The sequence below is a fragment of the Lagenorhynchus albirostris genome, chromosome 15, assembly GCF_949774975.1.
Source record: "Lagenorhynchus albirostris chromosome 15, mLagAlb1.1, whole genome shotgun sequence".
Classification (NCBI taxonomy): Eukaryota; Metazoa; Chordata; class Mammalia; order Artiodactyla; family Delphinidae; genus Lagenorhynchus; species Lagenorhynchus albirostris.
In genome coordinates, this window is record NC_083109.1 from 35,291,474 (window position 1) to 35,311,286 (window position 19,813).

General features: G+C 39.2%; 1 protein-coding gene across 1 annotated transcript in view; it reads right to left on the minus strand.

The window, feature by feature from the left end:
* Window positions 1–1,430: 1,430 nt before the first annotated feature.
* Window positions 1,431–19,813, minus strand: part of TMX4 (thioredoxin related transmembrane protein 4) — a 42,955-nt gene continuing 24,572 nt past the window's right edge. The window contains exons 5-8 of the mRNA XM_060123315.1: window positions 19,123–19,168; window positions 12,365–12,466; window positions 7,686–7,749; window positions 1,431–5,839 (exon numbers count right to left, since the gene is read on the minus strand). Coding sequence (XP_059979298.1) covers window positions 5,475–5,839; window positions 7,686–7,749; window positions 12,365–12,466; window positions 19,123–19,168 — 577 coding nt within the window. The 3' untranslated portion in view covers window positions 1,431–5,474. The remainder of the gene's footprint in view (window positions 5,840–7,685; window positions 7,750–12,364; window positions 12,467–19,122; window positions 19,169–19,813) is intronic.

Sequence of the window (19,813 nt, forward strand, 5' to 3'; positions counted from 1 at the left end):
AATTTTTATTGGAGTATAGTTGCTTTACAATGTTATTTTCGACTGTACAGCAAAGTGAATCAGTTGTATGTATACGTATATCCCCCGTCATTCTTATTGCACTTATTAATGTCCATCTTTCCAAACAAAACACGAACTCTATGAGAACGCACGACTCACAGTTTGAAAACTCTGGTATCTTGAAGACCAATTATAGGCAAGTGCAGAAGGCAGACAACCAGCACTGGGCCCATATGTATTCTTCCCTCTCCTGCGACACGTGCATTCATACGACTAATCTTCATGAGGCACTCAGGTTACAAAGGCAGGTAAGAAAAAGTCACTGTGGCAGAGACGCTAGCTCTCAATCCCCCTTTTTAAGGACACGGCAAGATTACACAGCCCAGTCCCCCTTTAGGTTAGGCGTGACCTCTCTCCCAGCGAACATAAGTGACACGGCCCAGCTATAACACCTCCCAGGAACACTCCTCGTGCTCTCTCCACTTCCCAGTGACTGGGGGTGAAATGAACACAGTCACCTCAGAAGCCACAAGTTAGACAGCAGAGCCTCTCTTGACCTGGGTCCCAGAAAAACTTGCATGAAGCAGGGCCTCTGCTCTCTGGGATGCCTGAACTCAGTGAAACACTAATAAATTTCTCATTCTGAAAGTTCCTGAGATTTTGGAGTCTGTTAACACAGCCTAGACTAGCCTAATCCAGTTCTCAGCCTCAAGAGGATCACATGTCCTAAGAAAGACGTGTCCTATTATTGTGGAACAGGTTCCAAATAGCCTCCGAGATTGAAGCAAAGCAGGGGATTGCATTTTGCACCTGAAGTGCTGTTGGCTTCAAAAGATGCAGGTTTTGCTCCCAAGATGTATGACCACGTTCAAGTAGGCTGAGATACCACATAATGGATATTTTTCCATTCGCATTCTGAGCCAGTTTCTCAGAGGGGAAGGATTTGGTGGTATGGAAGTTTAACCACATTTTTTACTACACCCCCCCCCACCATCTTTCCAAAGTGAAAAATCCAATATCCATTATTTCAGTCCCTGAGGGTGTTTAATAAAAGCATCGCCTCATGTCCTTTGTGCTTTTCCACTGCTATACTGATAGGAAGGGTCAGGTGTAGGTCAGAATCTTCTGAATGCCCTAGGAGACCATGTCGACTCACAGCGTCTTGAAGGGTTAGCAACATCCCTTGCCATCCACTCCAGCCCTGGTCACCTCCAGACCTCAGGACAGAAGAGATCTGAGGGCAGTGAGTTTCTATAGGCAACACAACAACTGTGACAAGGAGGAAGCCTTGTTTCTCTGCACTCATTCTTGGTTTCGTGAACCTTCCAGAGCAGCTAAAGGCAAGGGTTCAGGTTTCATGAAGTCAAGGAAAAGAGGGAGAAAGAAAGAGGGAAAATGAACAGACAGGATGGAGAATGGACACACGAAAATTAGTTTTTAAGGAAGTAATATTTTTCACTGCCTAGGCAAATGACTTCTGTGAAATTCTTATATGAAAAGTAATACACTGTTTTGTTTTTACTTAGTTATCACTATCATTAGGTTTCGATGCAAGTGGAAATTTACAATAAAATGAAAACAAATAGCATCAAGGATGATATACAATTCTGTGATAATGTGATTTGTAATTCAGGCAATGCCCTGCTTGAGACTCATATCCTGATTTCCCACTCCAGTTGCTACAGAAGCAAAAAATACAGAGATGAAGAAAAAAATAATTATCACTAGGCTTAAAGATTAAGACCATTCCAAGAATATAAATAATGAATTTATAATGTATTACAATACAAATAAACAGTATTTTTAGTATAAAAGCTGCATTTGCACGAAGAAGCTATTTAGTAACAAATATGATTAAAATACATCAGAAACATGTTAAAGTTGTATGAGTCACATATGTCACAGTTCACAAGAAACTTCACTGAAAATAAGCCATGAAGGCCACATGTCCCGGTCTGAAACTATCAAAGGCCTTTCAACCAAACCTCCTGGTTCAGGAACCCAGCCCCATCTGGGTTCATCAGACTTGATGACTCCATGTTTGGTTTTCAAAACAAGCTATAAGGGATCAGAATGTAGGACTGAGATAAACAGATACTAAACAAGAAGGAACTTTTCTATTAGCGCAAAAGATTTACATGAATACTTCCCAAGATATTATATTGAAAGAATGGGTCAACCACACATTTAGAATACTGGCAGAAATAACACTTTAACACTGAGATGAAGGACATATCGAGACTACTGAGACACATTAGCAAAAGCACCAATCTTCCCCTTCTTTCTCTCACTTCATGCCAATTTAAGGTTTTATGCTAAAAGCTCAGGTACATCCTATCATTTCTACCCTTTTTTGGACTCTTTAATGTTTCCTATTCTGTAAAACAGGCTCCACTCTTAAAGGACTTGGTAATAAAAAGTCACATGCCAAGTACTTGCCTTAAAAGACACTTTTATCATCTACCCAAATTACACATACCCAAATCCTGGAGAAACACCATAGCTATCAACAAGGATATGGGCCATAAGAGAGTCAAAATTTGGCTTTCTCCACCATCAACATCAACCTGACCAAAGCTTGTTTGCTTTTTGTCACATTAGTAATTCTGCATTTCTTTTTGTAGTCAGAGAGGCGTGTGGCTAACAGGGATTGTGTTCCCAAGATCAGGCTGGGGGTGCGTGCCCACGTGGTGCCAGGCCCTGTGAGCTGAATGAGCAGGCCTTGCCCCATTCATGCTTACATTTCAAAGGGAAAGAAGGAAGTGGGATTGCCTATATGTTGCTTCAGCATGAGATCTCTAAGCAAGCTGGGGTGGTCTGGCAAGAGATGAATAATAAAAGAAAGAAACTAAGGAAAATGTACCTAGAAGTTTCAGATTTTCCCTCTAATCAGTGAACAGGCACCCCATTCCCACTACTCACACATAAAGCACTGCACCCCCATTCCCAAATGAAGTTTTATTTGCCTAATCTTGATATACATAAAATACTATTCTGTAACTAAATAACTGATATTGTAATATAGGGAGGCATGACTTTTATTTTTTCAATCAAAATCATGTTTCCATGCACTTGACTTCTGTATTAAATATATTATCTAAAGGAAAAGTCTATCAATCCTATTGAAATGTTAATCTAATTTTAAATTATTTTGGGTTGACTTTTTTCGTTTAATTTTATATTCAGTAAGTATTGAAAATGAACCTAAAGGCTAGAAGTGGAAAGAAATTAAATTAGATGTATACATCTTTCATCAGAATATTAAAACAAAAACAAAACAGGAAAAATGGTCCCTGTAGCCAGATACTTCAACTTTTAATGGATCTGGTTCTCCAAACTGTTTTATTCCTCTTCCTCCAATTTTTTTAAGTATCGCTGAGAAAGAAAATACATGTCTCATTATATAATCAGATACTATTTGGAGCCCAACTGGGAATTGGCCTTACATTTATAAAAAGCCAAAGTAGACTTTACTTCTTCATTCCTTCTCCTTTAGTGAAATACTCCACTTAAAAAAAAAAACATTTCAACATTGCGGGGGAGGAGGTATTGTACAGAAAAGCCAAACTATGAAACCCTTCTTTTTCCATACCCTTGAACTTGAACTCAATGATCTTTGAAAACTTTGTTTCAGCTGATTAGAAAAGAAAGAAAATCCAGTGACAGGAGGGCAGATCCAGCTCAGCTCTGATCCAGAAAGGCTTCCTGGTATCAGGGAGATGCAGCTGCCTCCCTCAGAACCATGGTGCTTTGGGTGAGGAGGTATCAGAGCCCCAGATGGTGGGAGGGGCAAGAAATGAGCACAAGTCAAGGTTTTCCCAGTCTGTCAGTTCTGTGATAGCCTCAAACTTGAGGTCGTGTTGCTGTCTGAAGAAAAAAATTATTGGCAACTCTTAATGAATGTCACCGCACTGGGGGATGAGACTGTCAGGTCAATGAGTTGGGAAGATGAAAAACAACCAACTCTAAAAACTGGATTCCGTCAGAATAAAAACTCCCTTTGTATGAGGCTTGCAACAGATTCCTTCAGCCACACCAGGGTAGAGTTTCAGAACCTCCCCTTCCTCCAGTGAGCCCGAGTTCAAAGTTAGTACAACGTAAGGGTTATTGAAACAGCCAGATAGGCATATGCTGCGTTTTTCTTTTTAAAGATGACAGAAGCTTTTTGAATTTCATAAACCTGTACTACTTATTATTCTGTCTGGACCCAAAGGGGTGTAGGATCAACTTTAGACATCTTTCATAAGCTTGGAATCTAATATTATGAATTTATTCTAGACGCAAATCAGGTAGATGGATGGATTTTTTAAAAGACATTGGGCCCCCTGGGTACTTTTAGCAGATTGAGTATTGAGAGATTTACAGGGATAAAATTCTTTACAAGATTAAGGAAGAAGGAAACGAAACCAAATCTTTCATTTCCAGATATACACTTTCATTAATTCTTTCACCAAAAGCACATCACTGAAGGAAAACCAGAAATGGTTTTTCAGTTATTATTAAAGTGGTTCAAGAGCCAGGGAACCCCTTGAGATAGAAACAAAACAACACAGTATTCAAGTTTTCTTCATAAGACTACCTTGTACTGGCAAGACTTAGGAGACTTCTGGCTTCAAAAAGAATATTGCTAAAGGAACTTTTTGAAAAAAAAAAATGACATTTTGGCTAAAAACAACAAGAAAAATCTCTCTTGTAAAACCCCTACTTCCTTTTGAATCTCCAAAGGTTACAACATTTGAGATGCTTGGCAGTCATGGCTTCATGGGCTGTGCTTCTTGATTATCTAAACCCTTAAGGTGGAATAAACGCAGCTGATGTCAAGTAGACTGCTGTCTGAGTCCTCTCACTGAGGACAGATTGTGAAGAGTGTGAGGGGCCTGCAGGCCCATGGTGGGAAAGTTGGAAATGCTAAAGGTAAGAAATAAAACATAAGAAAGGAGATTTAGAGAGTTAGGAAGATTTCCAAGCTCTTTTCTACAATAATATCCAAGGCCCTCTCAAGTTCTATCTCTAAAAAGTACACTTGTACTATGGTACCCGACGTTTCTTACAGTTTGACAAAAATAAATATTCAATACAAGAAGAGGAAGCAAGTTATCAGCTACACCCTGAGGACGTTCATTCGCCCTGCTTTCATGTTAGGGGCCTGCAGCCCTGTCTACTGCCCATGAACAGTGCTCACGATGGCTGGGGACTGCTTCCTCTGGTCAAAACTCTGGGGCCCCAAGGAAATGAATTTGTTCTCATCACAGGTCCCAAACAGACCCTAACAGCATGTTTGTTTTTCTGTACCCTGTCATGCCTGAAAGATTCTCCTTAACATATATGAGAATAATGCCATGAGACTACATGGGCTAGAGATCATTTTTTAAGAGAAGCTTGCTCATTCAAGAAAAAATAAGGATTTGGTTTAAACTGCAGACCAGAAGGAAGCAGACATATTCTTTTGGTCTGTATCCTTGGAAACACTGTCATCAGGCTGACGGTCCCTTGTCGGCATGCTGACTTCTGCGCTGTCTCACTGTGTCTTCCACTGCCTCTGTGCCAACGGGACAGGGCTGCTCTGGGGCATTCTCTTCAGTCCCAGCAGGTCCTTCATCCTCCTGGGCCTCCCTCAGGGGCCCCTGGTCCCGGGCATCACTCCTCTTCTCGTCCATGCCAGCAGCCGGGCTGTCCTCCTCGTCCTCCTCTGCTTCTTCCTCATAACCAAGGTCTTCTTTCTCTTCTTCATCATCTACAAGGCTGTCCTTGTTTTCTTCTTCATTTGAATCATCCTTTCCTTCCTCTGCATCCTGCAACTGTTCAGTTGTATGAGCCTCCCCTGACCTAAGATTCTGCTCTGTGGAGGGAAGAGAGGGGAACATTCTCTGAATAAACAATGGGCATTCACAAATACTGTATGTTTTCACTAGTATGTGGAATCTAAAAAAATAAAACAAATGAATATAACTAAACAGAAACAGACTCATACAGAGAACAAACCAGTGGTTACCAACAGGGAGGGGCAAGATAGGGGAAGGGGGTAAGAGGTACAAGCTACTAGGTACAAAATCAATAAGACACAGGATGTAATGTACAGCATAGGGATATAAGCAATTTTTTTTTTTTCTTTTCCAGTACGCAGGCCTCTCACGGTTGTGGCCTCTCCCGTTGCGGAGCACAGGCTCCGGACGCGCAGGCTCAGCGGCCATGGCTCGCGGGCCCAGCCGCTCCGCGGCATGTGGGATCTTCCCGGACCGGGGCACGAACCCGTGTCTCCTGCATTGGCAGGCGGACTCTCAACCACTGCGCCACCAGGGAAGCCCCAGCAATATTTTATAATAACTTAAAATGGAGTATAATCTATAAAAATATCAAATCTCTCTGTTGTACACCTGAAACTAATATAACATTGCACATCAACTATACTTCAATTAAAGAAAGGTCATTCAGCAATTGAGTACATTTAGCTGTGAAATGAAACAATGGGGCATATGACAGTCTTCTCCATCTTGGAACTATGTTATCACACAGGACAGATCTCTGGATGGCATCCTGGCCCCACCCATGGCCTCTCGACCTCTCTCTGGAGACTTCACTAACCATGTTGAATTTGGCACAGCCCAGGGGCATGGAGGGCAAAGGTTTCTTTGTGCTCTGTATTTTATACCATGTAGAATGTTCAGTGACCCACTCACTGGTCATGGTGATTGGTTCAGAACTGTGACTTAAGCCAAGTCAATCAGAGTAAGTTTTTGGCCAGAGTCAGGAGCAAAAGCTTTCTCTCTTTCTACAGGGACTGCTAAGCTGATAAAATGTGGGTTGGGGCTGTTGAAAGCTACTGAATCAGCTTCATGAAGTAGAAACTATCATCCCTTGGGCTGTGCATGAAGCCAGAACATCCCTGGATTTTTCAGTTTTGTGAACTAATAAATTTTTCTTTTTTCCCCTAAGTTGTTTTAAAATGGTATTCTGTTACTTTTAAGAATTCAAAGGAACATATTTTATAATTATATATGGAAGTTTCAAAGCCTTAAAAACGTCAAGAACTAAAAGGAAATATAAGCTTATTTAGTTGAACTCCCACATAAAATTCAACAATTATGAAATCTCATAAGAGTCTTCATGGGGACTTCCCTGGCAGTCCAGTAGTTAAGACTCTGCGCTTCCGCTCCAGGGGACATGGGTTCAATCTCTGGTCGTGGAACTAAGAACCCACATGCCTCACTGCACAGCCAGCCAAAAAATAAAAAAGAGTCTTCATGCAAACAATAGGAATAAAAGCATGGAAATTCAGGGGTATTTGGTCCCAGGAACAGTGTGAAATAGTGGAAGGATTTGGGGAGATGGCTTTTAAAGGACTCAGGACAGTTACTGGCACACAGTAGACACTCAGTAAGTGTCAGTTCCCCTCCCTCCCTGCTCATTCCAGTTTCAATGAAGGAAAAGATGTCAACCGATTAATGAAGGGCAAACAATTCAAGGGAAAAAGCAATTGCCAAAATGAAATGTTCCTTAATTTAAGAGAGGAGAAAAAAAGAATTTTTGCTCAAATCTATCTAGAGAACATATTTCAAAGGAATTTGGTAATGGTGATGGTTTGGTCACCTAGCAAATCAGGGGAAAAATCCACTATCTATATGAGCATGAAAGGGCACACCACAGAATTCCAAAAATACTCTATTTCATGAATCTGTCATACTTACCAGAACCTTCAGATAAATGCCTTGGAAGTGGCAGATAGAAACATTCTGATATGACCACCAAGACCTGGAGGGAAAAAAGTGATTTCACAGTGAGTGGATAGGACATTTGTTACCAAACAACCTCAAAGTTAGGTCCTGCTTCTATAACCAGACATTCATAGACAAATATCAATACACAGCAATTGGTCAAAAGTCCTCAAAAAAAGACAAGGGTATAATTAAGAATTTTCTATTTTTCAAATGTGATATAACATAGGAAAACACTATTAACTGTAGAACAGGGGTCACAAAGTCAAATGTATACACACAGACCACTAAAAATAGATGAATCAAGCAAGTGTAAGAAAACAGACACTATCAGCCAAGTCTAAAGTGATCTTTAAAAAAGAAAACATATTCTGACAAATAAAAGTAGTCTGTACATGGGTTGTCTCTCACCAGTGGGTAACCCTGATTGTGTGGAAGAATACTTCAGGGTGTAGAATTCTTAAGAGTCCTATAAGAAATTACTACAGGGACAAACTGTGAGAAAACACTTCAGTGATGTGAACTAAATCCTATTTTAAACAGTGATTGACTGGCTTCACACCTCTGACCTTGAAAGCAGCATTGAGTCACTTGCTACTTACTATAAACATGCTGTTTCCCTCGATAAACCACAAGCTCCTAAGAGGCAGGTTCATTCTAGTCCATGTTCCAGGCCTGGATGGTGTGGGCCGTGGTGATGAAACTGACAGGATGACGTGTGAATCGGGGCCAAGTCAGCGGGAGCCCCTCGCTCTCTACGCCCTCCCCATGTCCTCCCCTACACAGTGCACAACACAGAGAAGTCAGCACAGGAGGAAGCTGCCCACTGAGAAGGGCTTCACAGTTCCTCTTTTACCTAGCTAACTCCTGGAGTTCACCTACACTTTGAACAACTGCCCAGTCTTTAAAATAGGAATAGTACTTCATAAATATGTTTTTAAGGGGCTCTAAAATTTAAAAAACCCAAAGTCATTGCCCTTTTGATTCAATTTTATAAACATCAAATGAGAACCTCACTTTATTACCATCTGTATATTCATTTATTACTTACTTAATATTTGCCTCATTAGGTTCAAGATATCATGTTAACTTCTGAGGGGAAGGGTTCAAAAAGAGAAAAAAATGGCAGTCTAATTAAGAAGCAATATGGAACAGGGGTCTCATAAAAAATGAAGAAAGCTCTTTGATAGATACTTAAGAGATACAGAGATTACAACCAGTTATGGGGGTGGGGAAGACTCTAGAATGACCACTTGAAAGGTGGCATTTAGGGTCCTGGGCATGGTCAGGAGCGGAAGGGCAGCAGCAGCTATCTGGCTCTTGTAAGCGACACCAAACTGGACCACAGAGGCTCTTGGATCCAGAGAAAGGCCTAAATGCCAGGCTGAGGAGACCCATGTGCTGGGCAGTGTTCCTCCTTGGGAAGGAACAAGCTCCAAGCCATCAAATTGATTTGAACAGCAAAGAGAAAAACATCTCCATCTGAAAAGACTGAGGCTGAAAACCTATTTTTAATATGACAGTCACTTGCTTATAGTAGCTATTCACTGGACATAATGTTCTTTGTGACTTTTTTTTTTTTCCTTTTGGCTTTCTTAATACCAACTGGAGGGGAAATTTTTGGTCCTGACACATTGCAAGGGAAAGAAGAAACACCTGCCAGTGACAAATAACTGGCATTTACAACAAAGCCTGGGAGGGAGTAAGTCCCACCTGCGAGATACCTGGGCCATCTAGAGCGCTAGGTAAGGGGGCCTAGCACAGACTTATGGGACACCAGCCTCAACCTTGTCAGCTGTGTGACCCTGGGCAAGTCACTTAACTGTTCTCTCACTTGCACTTTCTCTTGAAAGGACAGGCTTGGGACTAGTCTATCACTAAGGGCTGTTTTATATCTCTAAGAGTATATAATTCCATTATACTGTCTTCCTTCCCAGAAATTGGGAGGAAAACCCTCTCATTCTATCAGTTCAGGATCTATTTTCCAGTCTCAAGAACCACTCCCTTGGGATGAGTCACTTTCTGAGCCACTAAGAATGGTACTGTTTAAAAACAGGGTCTATATAGGATTGGTGTCCTCATCTTCATCTTCCCTTCCATGGTTAGATTTTCAGGTTTCAGCTTAGCAGACAGCCAGGCATCTAAAAGAGGAGAGTAGACGGATTTGCCATCTTTCACAGGAAAGATGAAACTTTCTTCCACTAGGAACTGGTCAGCAGCATGTAGAAAAATAGTCTACCCAAGCTGCAAAATCCAGACAGTGTCCATACCTACCAACCGAAATGGAGACCAGATAACAGAGGCAAAAGATTGCTACCTGTGTTTTCCATTGCTTTTCTGCCTGTCTACAGATTTGCTATCTTCCACCCTTCAAAGCAGAGTTGCTGATGTCAGAAAATGATGCGGCCTGAGTGATTTGATACACAGACTATGCACTTAAGGATCTTTCCCATACTGGTTTAAAATGCAAAATATATACTTGATTTCTAAAACTGAGCTCTTTGTTTACATGTGAAAAATAACATTTAGTAAAATATTTCAACCACTAGGCTCAATCAAGACAGCAAGCAAAAATCAAACTAGCAGCCTTGTTTTGACTTCCCATTTTTTAAAATTAAGGAAAAATAGGAAATGTAATAGTCAGGCTTATGGGAAACAATGACTTGATCCGGAAATCACTTCTTATGGAAAACATCCTGCCCTTTCTGGCCACTGCATAAGTTAAACTCCATAAAGACTCATAGAGGGAAGGAGACCCTCCAAGGTCACCAAGACCAAGTTTCACATAACTGCACACTGGGCCTTGCTTTCAGCCCCCAGTTAATGGCAAAGGTGACACAGAGCAATGAACTGATCACCTGCAGACCTCATTGAAGGCAAAAATTCTAGCTGTTGTGTTTCTTTTAACATGTTACAGTTGTAGAAAAGGCATTTTGAGCAGAGACATGTGTTTGCTATTTTATGGAAATGTATTAACAGAAAATGTATGAGTCTATTACTGCTTTGAAATTATTATTTCCTTAAATAACATTCTCTTCCCAACTTCTTATGAAGGAACAGTAATCTCTATCACTTAGTCACTTGAATAGTCTAGAATCAACTCTCTTCTTTCTTCACGTCAAGCCTCTAATAACCTTCCTACACTGATTATTTGACTCTAAGTTTCCAAATAACTTAGGGCTTAGGCAGGCTTGACTTCTTGGACTTACGGTCAACCTCAAAAGTAAAATTCTAAAACTCTTTATGTGAGAAGAGTTTTCAGTGATCTTCCAATAGGCCCACACTCAAACTACATACCCCATAATTCCATCTCAGAATCACCCAGGATCTCATACTGTTCCCCCTACAGAAGCCTCACACTCATGCAGCTCCAGAGTAGACGGTAGATGGGAGAAGCACATTTATATCCAAAGTCAAAGTTATATCCAAAGTCAAATCATTTTAGGCCAGAGCATTAGGGAAATGTTAGTTAGCAGTAAGACTAATGCAGCAGAATGGAACATACCTAGGACCTAATGAATGACATATCTAAGTTCTATCCCCACCCATGAAGTTAACATCAGCAATCAAATGACAAATATAAACCATAATACGAAGTAAGCATGTTCATGGCAAAATAAAATCGAGCTTCCTTGGCTTCTTGGAATATGACTTTGTAGTACCAAGTTGTGACTTGCTATAAAGGCGACTGCTAACATTTTAAGCTTATTTTTTAAAAGACCTTGCAAAAGAGCTGAAATACATTACAAAATGTAAGGATAGACTTTAAGACAATCTTACCTAAAGGGCTGTCCTTTTCATACAAATTTTTAGTGATCATCAATTATTCCTATCATACAGTGTTTAAGGGCTATGTGATTAGTATATAGTATAGTAACTTTTACGAACTTCTTAGACTTTAAAGCCCAAACTGATCAAGTGTAGGTAAAGAGAAAGATTTCAAAAATATATACAACCAAGAGTAAAACATGCCCAAACATTTATAGTTGCCTATATAGTTAAGTAAATAAATGTATTATTCCAACACTTACCTAACTCTAGGGAGAAAATACACACATACCTAATGGATAGTAATTTTCATATCCAAAGAAGACATAGTGATGTGGTTTGCATCTTATTTTTTCACATAATAATGATTGTGTTTTTTATCCACATTATCTTACACACTCCACCTGGGGAAAACTGCAGTGTATGTATAAGCAGCTGGTGAGTTTAGAGGTTCAATTTGAGTATACGAACAGGAAAGATCATCTTGTTCACCCAAGGAACAAATTCACAGCTTTGGTCTTATCATCACAATGTTCTAATCAAGTAGGCAATTTGTGAATTCACAGCTGACTCAGTTGTCTTGGAAACTGACTATGAATTCGAGTAAGTCTCTATTTCTTTCTTCATTACTGCCTATATTTTGGGTAGCACACGACTTCAGAATATTTAAGAGAGAGGATTAGGCAATAATAATTTAATGAATTTTCCAGTATTTCTCAAATTTCCATTGAAAGCAGTATCAAACAAGCAAATATTATTTAACTGCTTAGATTACACGCAAAATGATGTTTGTTTATGAGCTTTTTCTTTCTTGGCTGCTTTCCAGTTTTGCATGAAACCAACTGGCTTTAAAGACAAGAAAAAAGATTGGCATTATCTCTTACCAGACCCATGAAAAGGCCAAAAATCAAGGTGGCTATGATGAAAAAGACGTAAGAACACCAAGCAGGAACTCCAAGGGTCACTGTGAAATAGTTGTGAAGATGCTGTAATCAGAAGAAAAAAGTAAAGAAAATATATTTATAATGAGGACTAAGAATGTCTGAATCTCCCTCTTTATCTATAACTCAAGTCTGCAAATTGTTTCTACTTATATGAGCCCCCACAAAGGTCGCCCAGCAGTTTATGCATCTATATGATTCTTCAAGAACAAGTCAAATTTTACAACATTGAGAATCTGAGAGTAATAATCAAGGTCATATGTAGTAAAAGTTATACTTCCTTAAAGTTCATGATCAAATAGAACTCTGGTAGAATTGGTTATCTAGTCCCTTCTTCCATCCTGAGATTTTTTTTGTCACTCTGCCCTAATAATTTATAACCTTAATTTTTACTCATAATATGGCATCCATAAAAAATTAAACTTCTTGGGCCTTTACCAATTTTTAAGTAGAACTAAATTACTACTTACGGAACATCAACCATTTAAAATGTCTCTGTGCTTCCTTTTCTAATCAGACTCTTATTATTGCTCTACCCTCACTCATCCTTAACAACTTTCCTAATCACCATAAAACCTGAATGTAATAATAGAAGAAATTTTCCAGTTAATTCATTATGAACAAATAAGATTTCATCAGTCTTCAAATAGAGTGCACATCCCTTCTTGTTTACTGTCCCCTGGGACTCTATTTGATGCCAAACACTAAAAAATAAGTGAGGAGATACAATCTTAGCTAGAAATTATTTACATGCTAAATCATACAGGAATTACAGATATGAGCCTGCCAGTCTGGAGTCAAAGCACATTTATATATGGACTTGCAAGAGCCATGCTGCCTCATGATGGCTTTGTGATAATCTATTTTAGGCTCTTACAGCTTTAAAAACATTCACTAAAAAACCAATAGTTTTATGATTTTGTTATGTCTATAGATAGTTTTATCTATAAAATTACTGGGCACAGGATGAAATGGCTCCAAGCTAAATGCCACCAGCAAGCAGATATAATGACTGAATGACTTGCCTAGAACTGATAAGGTTGATGAAAATGAGGCCAAGATTCTATTTTAATATTTCTCAAAACCTAAGTTACTCGACTATCTCCCATTGGTTTCTCAGTTTATAACTGTCAATACAATTAAATAATATATTTTATTCTGGCTTAATTCAGAATAATAAACAAAAAAGCTTGTTAACTGATCTAGAATAATCTGAGATCTCTTCTCTCCAATTTTTTACTCAGCAGTAGAGATATATCTAAAGACTCATCAAGTTTTTAAATACACATAATCAGTGTTCAATAAATATTTATTGAATAAGAAAAAGATACTAGCAAATCCTTAAACTATTCATAAGAAATGCAAACAACTCTTGATTTGAAAAACTGTCATCTGTCGTCTGCTGATGGCACTGGTCGTCACTCTGTCTTCAGCCAGGGCAATTATTTATTAAGAATAATCTAGGGCTTCCCTGGTGGCGCAGTGGTTGAGAGTCCACCTGACGACACAGGGGACACGGGTTCGTGCCCCGGTCCGGGAAGATCCTACATGCCGCGGAGCGGCTAGGCCCGTGAGCCATGGCCACTGAGCCTGCACGTCCGGAGCCTGTGCTCCGCAACGGGAGAGGCCACAACAGTGAGAGGCCTGCGTACTGAAAAAAAAAAAAAAAAAAAGAATAATCTAGTATTCTGCAGCCCAAGTAGGCAAAAGAGGTATTTGGGATACAAAAGGTTGTTTCATTCAAATTCCGTTCAATGGAAGTTTTAAGATGCATTGCACAGTTCTCTACTTTAGGAAATTTTGTATATTGAACATAGTTTATTTATGCTTTTCTTGATTATTCAATGTCATCATCAAGATTAAACTGTGAAATGTGCCAAAGAATTAGAAGACATGGAAAGCCAGTACTCCTTTGTGCTGACCCATGGATGTATGAATTCTGGAACTTGCTTTATAAGTAATATCTGCCCATATAGTTGGAATGAATAACAGCATCCAGTTATAAGTCCTTCTGGACAGTGTCTTGTGCCCTTTTGCAAAATAAATGATTTAAGAAACCCTCAAGAAATTTTCTAAGTTATTTTCTAGGATTCAATAAATTGTGTGCCTTTGAATCACTGCATTCTGAGACAGTCTTAGTGCTTTCAAAAACATCCTCTTATTATAATAGGTTCCACTTCAATTTTCTTGTATCAACTCGCTCTTTAAAGGATTTATTTGAGCTTCTTAGAGAAACTCTGCCATCTTGTGGTCTTTTTAGGTGATTATTACTAAAGCCTCATTAATCAAGTTGTGCTCTCACAACTGTAGCCACAAATCTTTACCTGTTTACTTTGTCTGAGTCCACGATGGTTTCAGAGTACCTTTAAGAGTATTAGGGTTCCTGGTACTAGGCACTTGAAGTTTTGCTGTATATATGTTTCCAAATAATAACTGATTAAAACTGATCTGGTTCAATTTTAGATTTCTGTGTTTCCTTTCGTTGCCAGGTAAAGTAACAGTTTTCACTTGTGGAAAATACTGACCTAGTTCAATATTATATATGCTCATTACAAGGAAGCATCCTGTTGTTTACTTATGCACGAAAATGTCGCCTGCTGGGCCCAATACCTTATACTTTTGCAATAGGTGACTGAATTAGAGTTAAGTTTTGGCTACATACATTTGAACGAGAGAACTAAATGCAGAATAAATGAGAAGAATATTCCAACCAGTGGTCAGATGGATTTAAGGAATGGAGCCAGGCCAAGGCGTCCAGGGGTCAGAGGTGGAGCCTCCCCTCCCCAGGGAGGCCAGCAAGCCCTCTGGGATCTGAACTACTGCAGGTCAGGTTAAATCCCGCCCAAGGGCACCACTCATCCAGCCCAGCAACGCAGAGTCTCATTCAGAGCTGGGCTGGCCCCAAGGGACAGAGAGCCTTTTGAATTTAAATCCCATCTGCATCACAGGATATACCCTGAGGAGTTTGGGAATGATCCTTAAACCCCTTTCAGACACAGATTAGAATCCTCAAAATATCCTCCCTGTGTGGGAGTAGCTCAGAAAGCCTTCTCCAGTGATCACCAAGGGCTCACTTCCCCTTCTATGTTCTACCCTCTCAACACCTCCAACAAGACACAAATCTGCAGCCTCTTGTAGGCTCGAGGGGAGGTGACTTGTGGATGGGCACCATCTCACTGTAATATGGTTCCAGATATTTTTACAAACAACAAAAAATCCAAAAACAGTAAGAGAAGAGACACCACCATCTAAAACAGAGGGGGATGTTTTAGAGTTTTAAAATTCACTCTGGTTATTCTCCAGTCTAAACATTCGTGGCCTTTAATTCTCATCATGAGATAACTGATAAATCATTAAATCTTCTCCATCACACAGCGTGTCCAATAAGTTACCTTATTGTAACTAAAATTTGCCATATGCCTGCATATTTTCATAACAACAGTAACACTGAGGAGAGGTATTAACTTACATCCTGTATTAGCTCAGTAAGCAGCACAAATTCAACAAATAAAGTAATGCTTAAATACATTCAAATGCTAAACCTAGTTAACAAAAGTACACATTGTACAACTGTCATAAAACCCTATTTCAATCCTATCAACCGTGGTTAAAAAATAAGTGAAAAAAGATAAAGTATTCCTTGTTGACTAATCAGTGGAAAAAGTAAAATAATGATGACAACGATGAATAATGAATAAAAGTAACAAAAAACAGTTCTCAAGTACATGATAGGCACCAGGTTCTATGCTAAGCACAGAACAACTGTCTATGGCAGGGAAAACAAATGGGTTGGGAAACATACAGCGGGTGGACTAGCAACCCATCCATGGGACACTGCTGCTGAGAAAAGACTGACTCCTATCTGTCTATGCATCCACAAAAATCTCAGTATGGTAAGAGACTGTGGATTGGCATCAACAATCTTGCCTCACTGGCATTAGCCCCTCTGCGTCTTTCTTTCTTCCCTGTTTTTACCTTCTTCCTCAGAGTCTTTACACTCTTTTAGTTCCAGTGCTGTGTTTCTTCTGTTCACTGTTAATACAGTTGCACTACAGTTTTATATTATCTAGACTTGAGTTAAAAACAGATTATGTTCCCCACAATTACATACTCAACATTGATGTGAGGATCTTGGGCACAGGAGAAGAACCAGCTAAATAAGCTAACTGAGCAGCCAGGTGGTCAGCTAGGAGAACGGGCTTAAGTATCAGCAGTTCTGTAAGGACAAGGCAAACTATAGCTAGAGGTTGCAGTGGGAATCAGAGACTGATGCATAGCCAAGGACTGGGTCACACCAGGCCAGAGATCATACCCTCTGAATAAGAGGACAAGGGCTGAATTCTGAAAACACAAGTGGTGAGAGCCCTTCCCAGAGATTTGATGAAAGGCTGGGGACTTGTTTCTAAGAATAAAAGAAATTACAAAAGTTTGTCAAGAGGCTTGAGGAAACCAGATGCTGATACAGAGAGTAATACCAGATTTCTATTATAGATATTTAAGGTAATGTGTACACATATGAGGAGACTAAAATAACCTACAAACCTACCATCTATATTCTTTTAGTCATGTACATCCCCACCCCGCCCCCCACCACACATACACACACAATCTACAATCAGGGCAAATGTATTAGTGACCCCAATAAATATAAATGGACTAACTTTATCAGTGAAAAGAATTACTTCTTGCTATATGCTTTTAAAAAGATTTACTTAAAACATAACAACAAAAAGGTTGAAAGTAGAAAAAAATATCCCAGGTATACACTAACCAGAGAGAAAAAATATGGTATTAATATTAGACAAAATGACCTAATAGAATGTAAAATGCAATTGCTGTTTGTCAAATTCTACAGTTTATCTTATAAAATTGTATTTTTTGTTCTTTTAAAAAATATCTGGAAAGTCTGAACATATGTATATATAAAATATATAAATATCATATATACTTTACTTCTCAGTCCTAATAAGAACATCTTAATTGGTTATTCAGAGATGGATCATATTCTATTCTCCAAATGGCCTTTTCTCTTAAGTCCAATGCATCCACACAGAATCCATCCATGCTGCCCAAGGCTGTGCACTGTGCCTACAAAGATAAAACATCAACTCCTGGCCTTGATGTGCTCCAAATGCCACACATCGTAATCATTTGCATGACATGATGAAAAACTGCAACTCCTTGTTTATCAGTCAAGCTATAAGAGGTCTGAGCAATCATTTATTTTCCCTGGTACTATCTTTGAAAATAAAACTACTCTTTAACAATGTGTGAAGGTCACAATCAGCTTCCATCTAAGCTCTTCTTAACCCTCAGAACAAATTCATCTCTTGACCTGAAGTTATAATAGATTCTGTGCTAAGATCTTGATGATGATTCCTCACGCTTATTAATTAATCCTCTTGGATTAGACATTATATAGCTATAAGGTTTTCAGATAGCTATCAGAATATATGACTCCATCAACCTTTAGTGTCAAAATACTGCAATAGGCTGAATCCCTTACTCTCAGTTCCTGGTTTGTAATTCATAATTCTCAACCTTTGAATAAACTTCTTGCCAATATTACGAAAATATCAGAAGAAAACCATATGAAACTCAAACTATCTGAAAAGGGAAAAACGCTAGTTATTGTTTAATATGTTAAACAAATGTCAAAAAAAACAGTTAACAAATCTTAACCAAAAAAAGACTGAATCTAAGTTACCAATTTGCTTTCTGTTTTAAAAATTAAACAAAAAAAACCCTAAAGTAGGTATCTCACAAGGCAGGAAATATAATACAACTGAGAAACTAGGACACAAAAATTTGTTCTTAAATTTCCCTAAACATACAGTAAATGCATGAAAAACAGAGAGTCTTCATGAGCTCCCTGAATATTAAGTTCCAAATATGATGCATGACCTATAATCATAGCTTAGAAAAGACAAATATAGGGAGGGACTCACTTCTAAAGATCTTTTGAAATACTTTAAGGATATATATTTAATTTCACAGCAATTTTGTCAAATCTGGTAGGATTTATTAGTTCACCCTACATGTAAAGAGGAGCAAAAGCTTATGTGATACATTCAAGATTATGTAACAGTTCAACATTTTAACCTAAATAAGTTCTAAGCCACTGAAAGGACTCAGTGAAATGATACAATCACACATATCAGGGGCTCTCTTCCTTAAAGGGCCACATCATAAATATTTTAGGCTTGTGGGCCATATGATCTCCATCACAACTACTCATCTCTACCACTCTAGTGTGAAAGCAGTCACAGAATACAAGTAATAAGTGCATGTGACTGTGTTCCAACAAAACTTTATTTACCAAAAAGGGTGGCCCGGCCCACACACAAGTTGGCTGATCCCTGACAAATATTTGATCTGTAGGGAGATTACAACAATGGGAAAATAAGATGAAGAGAAACCACATAAGCCCTTTCAGCTTTGTTAAAAGGATTCATTACCGATCTAAGAAAATATGACTTTGACACAGTAGTTACAGGTCTCTGTCCAATTTATGTCCTTAGAAGGACACAAAGACACACTTCCACTGTGACCCCATGTAAGAGTAGTTCTGTGACTTAAAAAGAAAACGGAAATTATAAAACCATTTATAAGTGTTTATTTTCCAATTATTTAGACGCTACCGTTTCACTCTTAAAAAAAAACCCTCTGCCAATATAATAATAAAGGGCATATTTACTCACCCATATCTTGCCAGAGATGCTAAAAAGACCAGCCATTCCAGACATCCTAAAAAAATAAAGAGAAGGAGAACCACTGGTGATGTATGGTATTAAAAAACAAACAAACAAACACAAGATTCAAGTCACAAGGACTACTCCTCCACTTCTTGCAATACATTGTCCTCTCTCCTGGATTCATTTCCATCCTTATAGAGCTTAGACCCCATGGTCACCATCTGAATTACTCTGCTCTAAATACAGTCAAGTCCCTGATCCTTTCTCCCTGCATGGTGCATGCCTGGCGAAATCCCTAACCCTGAGCAGCTGAATGTCTCTGGGGAAAAAATCACGATCTCCCCTCACAGTCACAAACCTCAGCGAGCACTCAATATGGCCCAGTCCCACTGTTATCTTTTAGGCTCTTACCTGAGAGCCTATCATATCCTTTTCTCTCCCTTCAAACTTTACACACCCTCCCCTCCCCATGCACTCTCAGCTAACAAACACTGCTTGTCTGTCACTGTGAAACCAGAGCCATTATGTGATCTCTCTTATCTTCCCAGCAGCAAATCTGAGCCTGGTGTACAACTGCATCCACCTTCTCCTATTGCAACAGAGAAAGTCTACCTGCCTGAGCACAGTCCAAACCCTCCACTCGTGCCTTGCACCCCATCCCTTCTGTCTTGCTAATGACTTGGTTTTTCCTGTCATC